General features: G+C 57.9%; 1 protein-coding gene across 1 annotated transcript; it reads right to left on the bottom strand.

The window, feature by feature from the left end:
- Positions 1–3,165: 3,165 nt before the first annotated feature.
- On the bottom strand, positions 3,166–4,102 carry RPRM (reprimo, TP53 dependent G2 arrest mediator homolog). Its single transcript, XM_074547773.1, has one exon. The coding sequence runs from the start codon at positions 3,846–3,848 to the stop codon at positions 3,435–3,437; it is 414 nt and encodes a 137-aa protein (XP_074403874.1). The 5' UTR covers positions 3,849–4,102; the 3' UTR covers positions 3,166–3,434.
- Positions 4,103–9,385: the final 5,283 nt, after the last annotated feature.

Below are 9,385 nucleotides of genomic sequence, written 5' to 3'. Positions count from 1 at the left end.
GAATATTGGGATATTTAGAGGGATTCTCAACTGAATATTGGGATATTTAGAGGAGGATCCCGAGCTGAATATGAGGAATTTTATAGTGGAGAATATTTTGCAGCTGAATATTGGGATTTTTAGAAGGATTCCTAGCTGAATATTGGGATATTTAGAAGAGGATCCCGAGCTGAATATGAGGAATTTTATAGTGGTGAATATTTTGCAGCTGAATATTGGGATATGTAGAGGGATTCCCATCTGAATATTGGGATTTTTAGCGGGGGATCCAACCAAATACCAGGAATTTTACAGGGGCATCCCAGCTGAGTATCAGGAATTTTATAGTGGTGAATATTTTGCACGTGAATATTGGGATTTTTAGATGGATTCTCAGCTGAATATTGGGATATTTAGAGGGATTCTCAGCTGAATATTGGGGTTTTTGGGGAACATCCTTTCATTAAGAGTTGCCAGCCCCAGGGCTGCAGGATCCAGGAACGGATTCCATTTGGAATAATAAATATTAAGGCAAACCAGGAAGCTGGAGCTGCTCTGTCCCTACAAAGATTTCACTTTTTAGCTCCAAATGAACTCCGGGTGCAGATTTTCCCTCATTACAGCCGAGCTGCTTTAAAAATCGTTGGGAATGTGGCCTGAACATGGCATTGGAATTAACCCCCTCGCTCCCGGTGTGGCTGAGCAGCCAAAGCGCTCCTTCCCCTCTGGGGCTGGATGAGGATTCCCAAAAAGAGGTGGGAAGCAGAGGATGAAAATCCCAAAGCCATTACCTGGAGCGCTCCGGGGCTGTCCAGAGGTGCTGGAAACTCCAGGAGTGATTTTAATGAATTTTAATGAAGTTTAATGAATTTTAATGAATTTTAATGAATTTCTCCCGGCTGAGATCTCAGCCCAGCCTCTCCAGAGGGGCTCTGGGAGCACCTCCAGGATTGTCCAGGGATGGGTGCACAGCACTTTGGGGCTGGAAGGGGGAAATCCATCCTTGTTCTCCCATCCTGCATTCCTGGGGGAGCAGGGACAGCGGCTGGCCCCAAGATCCAGGCAGGATTTGGGGGCGTTTATTCCCAGCAAAGGGTTTTTCTGGGATTTTCCAGCTGGAATACGAGCGCTGAGGGTGTGTGGCCTTGAGCTCTGTCCTGGAGCTGCTGGCACTGGGATTTAATCCATGGGGATGATGTCATGGCTGTGGAGACAGGAATTAGGAATTCAGGGAGCCTGGGGTGAGAGCATTCCAACCCCGGCTCCAGCAAAGTCACGCTGGAGTCTCGAATTGCCGAACTCCAGGAGAATTCCAAGTATTCCATCGGGGACCTGCCCTCCTTGGGAATTTTTGGGTGTTGTTCGCCCCCAAAAAAATCCCTAAAAAATCCAAAATTTGTCAATCCCACAGATTCTTCCTGCAGCTTTCCAGGTGTTTTCCTAAAAATGGTGGGAGCAGCTGGAAAATCTCGGTTCCCCATGAGGTTCCTGCTCCTCCATCACCCCAAAAATGTGGGATTGAGGTGGTCCCGGAGTCTGAGAGGTTTTTCCTCGCCCTCCCTCTCCCAGCCCATGCTCAGGTTATAATATCCCATCTGTTCTCCAATTCCCAAATCCCATGGATGCACTGGATGTGTCCCAGCATCCCCACATCACCCAGCAGGAAAAACCCTTTCCCCAACACATCCCTGCCTAAAATGAGGAATATTTTTAGGGATTAGAGCCACAAACACTGGATTAGAGCGGGGGCACCAGGCAAGGAGAGATCTTGGATTGAGGCTGAAAATTCCACAATTTTAGGTCAGAACCAGGAGTTTGCCTTGGCTTGGAATTCCGGCGTCGGGAATTAAGGTTAATTAAAATGTGTTCCACTCTAAGCATTCCCTGTAATTAGTGACGGATTCCTGATGTATTAACTGCCAAAAAGTGCCCAAGCATTCCAGGATTCGGGAATGCTCGTGTTCTCCACCACACCACAAAGCGTTCCTGTTCAACAGCTGCAAATGCTTCGGAGTGACTGAAACCTCTCCATTATTTCTCCCTCTTCCTGTGCTATCCTAAAATTCCCCTTTTCCCAACGTTCCTCCGGCGCTGAAGGGCAAAAAAAGGGGAATTTTGGGTACATCTCTGCAGCCTGGGGAACATGTCAGCTCTGTGATTCCCGACCCGGGGTGTGTTTGTTCCCGGGAGAACAGGCAGATCTGTTCTTTGTCCTGCCCTGAATGCGGCTGGAAATGAGGGATCGCTGCCGAGATTCCTGCCGGGCGCGGGGAATTGATTCCATGGGGATGCTCTGCTCTGCCTCAGCCTCTCCCACGAGCGCCTCTGGCAGCTCCGGCTTTTTCCACCCCTTCCAGCCCAGCTGTAAATGGATTTCACCTTCCCCATCCCCGCTTTAAACTCCCGATAACCTCTCCTAGGGGCGCCCATTAAATCTCGGCAGCTCGGCCATCTCCAGCCCCGGGATAAACCGGGAAGCTCCAAAAGCTTCCAGCACTAAAAACCACGGACAATCAATATTTCCCGGCAGGAATTTGGGTGTCGGGAGAGCGATTTTCCCGCAGGTTGTCGGAGCCTCTGCGTGCCCATCCCGCTGCCGGGATTCCCGGGAAGCGCCTGTGGGAGCACGGGTTTATCCAGGAGCCAGCGGAGCCCCCGGGAATGGGAGAAACAGCTCGGGAAGATCCCTGGGGAGGGAGCGGACGGTGAAATCCAAATCCCGTGGGAGCAGCGGCTTCTCCCTGCCTGGGATGTGCCCGCGCCAAGTCACCTGTTGGTCCGGCTTGTGGCTGGGATAATAAAACCTGGGTTTGTGCTTTCCCAGAGCCAGAATTGCCGCTGTATTCCCGGGCAGCGGGATCCCGCCGGGCTGGGCTGGCTGCTTTCCCCGGGTACAGGGGCAGGAACGCAATTCCCGCATCTCCCGGCGCGCAGGGATGCGGGTCCCGCGCTCGGCCAGCCCCGGGGGCCGGGAAAGCGCTGGAAAAGGGCTGGGAAAGGGCTGGGAAAACGCTGGGAAAGGGAAGATGTAGCCCGGCTGGACGGGAAATCCCGGCCGGACGGGCCGGGGGGGGTTCAGGGACAGATTCATCCCGGCCGCATCCCGGGACTGGCGGGTGGGAGGGAAGGGAAGGAGAAAGGGAAGGGGAAGGGATGGAGGCGGACGGAATAAGGAGCCCAGACCTGTTGCCATCAGAGCACGCTTTACTTCGGCAGCCGCGGGCGGCGGGACCGGACCGGGCCGGACCGGGATGGGCGGCTCCGGCCACCCCGAGCATCTCCCGACCTCCGGCATGCCGGCATCCATTCGCCTGGGGTTTCTGAGTAGGAAAAGCTCCGGGCGGACCCCGCGTGTCCGCGGGAGGGCTGCGGACGGTCAGTCAGTCCGGCGGTCAGTCAGTCCGGCGGTCAGTCCGTCGGTCAGTCCGGCGGGCAGCCCGGGCTCGGCGCCGCGGTCAGTACGGCCCCACCACCGCCGCCTCCACCTCCTTGGACGGGCGGCGCTCCTTGACCAGAAAGTTGATCATGCCCTCGGACTTGATGAGGAGGTTGCAGCCGAGGAAGAAGATGCCGAACACCACGGTGAGGGCCAGCACGCACATGACGGCGATCTGCACCACGCGCATGATGTACAGGCTGCGCTCGTCGGCCGCCGCGCCGCTGCCGTCGGTCACCACGGAGGCGGCGGTGCAGCAGCGCAGCGCCCGCTCCAGCTCCAGCGCCGCGCCCCCGGCCCCCGCCAGCAGCCCCGCCGCCGCCGCCGAGGAGCCGTTCGGGGCCGCCGGCATTGCCAGGGATCCGTTCAGTCCTGCCGGAGCCCCCAGGGATCCGCTCAGCCCCGCCGGGAGCCCCGCCGAGGAGCCGTTCATCCCTGCCGGCAGCCCCGCCGCCGCCGCCGCCGCATGCAGGCGGCCCGAGCCGGGCCGGGCGGAGCCGTGCCGAGCCCAGGCGAGCCCAGCCTGGCCGCTCCGCGCTGCCCCGCGCCCGCGGAGCCGCCGCGCTGCCCGCCCGGCACCGCCCGCTCCGCTCCTGCTCCGCCCCGGGAGGGACCGGGATGGGTCGGGAGGGAGGGAAAGGATGGAGGGGAGGGGGATTGGGATGGAGGGAGGGACGGGAGAGGGGTTGGGATGGAGATAGAGAGGGTGGAGATAGGGAGGGAGGGGAGAGGGGGTGGAGTGGAGTGAGGGAGAGAGGGAGGAAAGGAGGGCTTGGATGGGGAGGGAGGAAGAGAGGGAGCGGAGAAGGTTTGAGGATGGAGGAAGGGGAAAGGGGAAGGGTTTGGATGGGGAGGGAGGAGGAGAAGGGAGTGGAGAAGGCTTGAGGGTGGAGGAAGGGGAAAGGGTTTCGATGGGGAGGGAGGGAGAGAAGGGAGAAGAAGGGTTTGGGGGGCGGGCGGGAGGGAGGGGGAAAAGGGAGGAGAGGGATGGGAAAGGGTCAGGGAGGGGATTTGGGGTGACAGAGGAGGGGTCGGCGTGGGAAGAGGAGCGGCTTTGTGGGGAATCTTTGGGAATCGGGATGGCGGGTCAGGAAAATGGGGAGGACGGCGTTTTTGGGAAGAGAGTCCGGCATGGCAAAGGGTCGGGAGGGGAGCGGGTTCGGGGAGGAGGGAGGGGGCGTGGGCAAGTGTGGGGGCCTGAATATATGTTGTATTGTAAGATCTGTGTGTGTCAATGTGGGGCCTGAATATATGTTGTATTGTAAGACCTGTGTGGGTCCGAGTTGCTCCAAACGAGCTGCAGCTGCAGGGTCCTTAGCTGGGCAGCAGCTGTAGCTCGTGAAGGTAACTGAGATAAATAGGGGTGGGTTGAGAGCCCAAGAGGAGCCCCTGAGAAGACAGGAAGGGCTGAGCTGCAGAGAATGGAGAAGAGCCCCAGCAGAGAGGCAAGAACAACACTGCAGTGAGGATTACAACAGGCAAGGGGCTGGGAGGGGCTCTGGGTGTGCGAAGGGAGGATTTGGGGGTCAGGAGAATGGGATTGGGGCTTGCAGGGCTGCAATGGGGCTGGGGGGGATGTGAGGGGCGTTTGGGGCATGGGTTTTGGTGGGAGATGTTCTGAGGGGGATGAGGAGGGGGACTTGGGGCAATGGGGGGACTTGGGGCAATGGGGGGACTTGGAGGAATGGGGGGATTTGAAGGAATGGGGGGATTTGGGGCAATGGGGGAACAGGATTTTTGCCCGTGGGATTTGTGCTGGGTTTGGGCAAAGGGGTTTCAGGGATGGACTTTCCTGAGAGAGGGGCCTTTGGGAAGTGGCTCTGAGGGAATGGGATTGGGAGTGCTTTTAGGGGAACTCGCAGGGAGCAGGTTTTCTAGGATTTCTCAGTGGGTTTTAGCCGGAGTGAGCTCTGGGCTGTGCACTCCCCGGGAAGTGGGAGTGGGTTTTTTTTTTTTGAGAAAACACATTTTGGAGAAGTTTCTGTGCTCAGGGGTGCAGGGCCAGTCCTGGGAGCCGCGGGAAGAGCCAGAGCAGCCCTTTGGGGCCCTGTGGGCTGGGGTGGTGGAACCCCCATTCCCAAAGTTCCCCCAGCTCTGTTTTCATGGCAGATCCAGCTTGGAGCGTTTTGGAGCCCTCCCGTGTGCGTGGGAGCAGTGCCAGAGAAGCGGTGCCAGCCCCGGGACCCCTGGATCCCACTGCCCATCCCTGCCCAGCCGCCCCAGCACCCCAGGGACCCAAATTCCCTGGGAATCCCAAACGCCTGGGAATTGTTGGGAATTCTCGTCCCACTCCGCTCAGGGTATTGCCCAGCCTGGGGCTGCCCCGGGCCAGTTTCCCACGGGTGATTTTGGAGGCTCCAGCAGCTGCCGACAGCAGAGCCGTGGGCTGGGCGTGTATCCCGGCACTGCAGCTCCCTGGCACTCCCAGGGATGGGCAGCGCGGCCAGGCCCAGCTCCGAGCTCTGAGCTCCGGCCCAGCCGTGACTTGGAGATTTCCTGGAGGAGAGCGAGGATGCGGAGCTGCAGCTGCAGCCGAGTTTAACCCTGTGCTGTCCTTCCCGAGTGGAGATGGGACCATCCCAAACTGTGCCAGGGATCTGTGTGGGATCATCCCAAACTGTGCCAGGGATCTGTGTGGGATCATCCCAACGAGCCCCAGGGGTCTGTGTGTGGAGTTGGGATCATCCCAAACCGCCCCAGGGATTTGTGTGTGGAATTGGGATAATCCCAAACAGCCCCAGGGATCTGTGTGTGGGGATGGGATCATCCCAAAGAGCCCCAGGGATCCATGTGGGATCACCTCAAATGTGGAATTGGGATAATCCCAAACAGCTCCAGGGATCAATGTGGGATCATCCCAAACAGCCCCAAGGATCTGTGTGTGGAATTGGGATCATCCCAAACAGCCCCAGGGATCTGTGTGGGATCATCCCAAAGAGCCCCAGGGATCCATGTGGGATCACCTCAAATGTGGAATTGGGATAATCCCAAACAGCTCCAGGGATCAATGTGGGATCATCCCAAACAGCCCCAAGGATCTGTGTGTGGAATTGGGATCATCCCAAACATCCCCAGGGATCTCTGTATGGGGATGGGCTCATCCCAAACAGCCCCAGGGATCTCTGTATGGGGATGGGATCATCCCAAACAGCCCCAGGGATTTGTGTGGGCTCATCCCAAACATCCCCAGGGATCTCTGTATGGGGATGGGATCATCCCAAACAGCCCCAGGGATTTGTGTGTGGAATTGGGATCGTCCCAGACAGCTTCAGGAATCCATGTGAGATCAGAGGGGCTGGGACAATCCCTGCCCCCTGGGGCACCTGAGGATTTCCTGGTACGCTGCTCCTGGGAATGACCCGGTGGAGAAGCCAAGGCCTGGAGAAAGGATGTTTTGTTTTCCAAACCCCTTCCAGCTGATTCATCCTGCTGTGGTGGCTTGGGGTGGCATTTGGGCCTCGGTGCTGGGGGGGTTTTCAATGACCTGGGGGGCTTTTCCAAAAAAGGCATTCCATGATTCTGCCATGAACTGGATGGTGGATGCCACCTGTGCCCCTGTCCTGTCCCCTGCACCTTTAGGGGCCGCCTTTAGGGGTGATGGTCCCTTGTGGGGTCCCCTCAGTGCCGAGATCCCCCCCAGCAGCAGGGCCGTGCTGGCCCTGCCTCGCTCCCTCATCCAGTGGGAACATTCTGTTTTCCTGCAGGAAGGAGAAGATGGGATTGGCTCTAAGGAGCCAAGGTTGGGCTGGCAGCTCCCGCAGCCAGGGGAAAAGCTGGAAGAGCTCTTGGAGCTCCACACCATTCCCTTTGCAGCGTGGCTCTCTCCCTTCTCAGCACGCACGTGGCTCAAGCTCTGTCCTTGAGCTCTTCACCTCCAGCTCTTGGCAACTCCATGGGAAAATGCTTCCCATCCCGGAGTTATGGCAGGAACAATCCCATCCCTCAATTAGAACAGGAACAATCCCATTCCAAAGTTATAGCAGGAACAATCCCATCCCAGAGTATGGCAGGAAAAATCCCATCCTCAATTAGGACAGGAACAATCCCTAAATTATGGAAGGAATAATCCCATCCCTTAATTAGGACAGGAATAATCCCATCCCTAAATTAAGAGAGGAACAATTGGAGGCAATAAGGCTCCTGTTCCCTCCCTGTCCCGTTCCCCCCATCCCGGTCCCGTTCCCCCCATCCCGGTCCCGTTCCCCCCATCCCGGTCCCGTTCCCCCCATCCCGGTCCCGTTCCCCCCATCCCGGTCCCGTTCCCCCCATCCCGGTCCCGTTCCCCCCATCCCGGTCCCGTTCCCCCCATCCCGGTCCCGTTCCCCCCATCCCGGTCCCGTTCCCCCCATCCCGGTCCCGTTCCCCCCATCCCGGTCCCGTTCCCCCCATCCCGGTCCCGTTCCCCCCATCCCGGTCCCATTCCCCCATCCCCGTCCCATTCTCCCATCCCCGTCCCATTCCCCCATCCCCGTCCCATTCCCACTTCCCCGTCCCATTCCCACTTCCCCGTCCCATTCCCCCATCCCTGTCCCACACATCCCGGTCCCGTTCCCCTATCCCTGTCCCGTTCCCCCATCCCTGTCCCACACATCCCGGTCCTGTTTCCTGACTCCCGGAATGCGGAGCGGGATTGCCGGGAGAGCAGCGACACCTAGTGACACTCGGGATACCGGGATGTCGGGGTACCGGGATCCAGGCACCGGGACACGGGAATGAGCCCGGGAACGGGACGGGCACAGCCGCGGGCTCCGGGCAGCCCCTTCCCCGCCGCTCCCCTTTGCCAAGGGCACAAATCCCATTCCCGAAATCCCGGCAGCACCGGCCTGGCTCGCTGTCACTGCAGAGCTCTGCTGCCTTCCTTGGGCTGCAGATTCCTGGGAATTCCACGGGTGGAATCACAGACCATGGAAGGGTTTGGGACCGGGAGAACCTTAAATCCCATCCCATTGCAGCCTTTCCATGGACAGGGTACCTGCCACCATCCCAGGCTGGCAGGGAGCTCCTGCAGCCACCACACCTCCCTGTGGGGTAACCCTGGGAATCCCAGTGCCTGAAAAACCCTGGGGAGATCCACAGGGAAAATTAAGCTCCCTGGCAGCTTTGATTTTTTTTTTCCCCTGTTTTTTCCCCTACATTTTCACTTCAGCTGTGATTGGAATTTGTTCTGTTCGAGCAGGGCAATGCATACAAAATTAGGGATAGGATTGTGCTGGGAGCCTTTTCATCCCAGGATCCATCTGGGAATCCACACCGCCAGCAGGGCCCACATCCCACTCCAGGATCCTCCTTTTCGGGATGTAAAAAATCCCTGCTTGCTTCTGCTCAAGTGGGATAAGCAGGAATGAAAGGGTGGAGAACAATCCCATGGACAGGTGGGATGAGGAGCTGCTGAGTGACCCCAGAGGCCACGGAGATGTTCCAAGGCTGGGAGCGCTGGGAATGTTCCCCTGGAGAAGGGAAGGATGCAGGAAAACCTCAGAGCCCCTGGCAGGGCCTGAAGGGGCTCCAGGAGAGCTGGGAGGGACTGGGGACAGGGATGGAGGGACAGGAGCCAGGGAATGGCTCCCAGTGCCAGAGGGCAGGGATGGATGGGACATTGGGAATTGGGAATTCCTGCCTGGGCTGGGATTGCCAGAGCAGCTCTGTGCCCTTGGCAGTTCCAGGAAGGATCCTTGGGAATGCAATCCTGGTTATCAGTTTGCTACCAACAAACCCCCATTAGTATCAGACATCCAATCAATAGGGATTTTTGAAACTTCCCATAAGTTTGGGATCATGGGATAATGTAGGAAACTCTGGTCACATTCCCAGAGCAGCAGTGACAGGGTTTTATATAAAGAACAGCTACAATTCCAGTTAAAAAACAATTAAATGCATTAGCTGGTGCCATCCCCTCCTCTTCCCAGGGATGGAGCAATTTTCCCAGGGAATGGAATAGTTTTCCTAGGGAATGGAACAGTTTTCCCAGGA

The sequence above is a fragment of the Zonotrichia albicollis genome, chromosome 10, assembly GCF_047830755.1.
Source record: "Zonotrichia albicollis isolate bZonAlb1 chromosome 10, bZonAlb1.hap1, whole genome shotgun sequence".
NCBI classification, from domain to species: Eukaryota; Metazoa; Chordata; class Aves; order Passeriformes; family Passerellidae; genus Zonotrichia; species Zonotrichia albicollis.
The sequence above is the reverse complement of the archived record's forward strand: the minus strand, read 5'-3'. Positions and strand labels throughout refer to the sequence as shown.

Coding starts and splice junctions, on each gene's coding strand:
- RPRM (XM_074547773.1), bottom strand. CDS start 3,848: ATGAACGGCTCCTCGGCGGGGCTCCCGGCGGGGCTGAGCGGATCCCTG.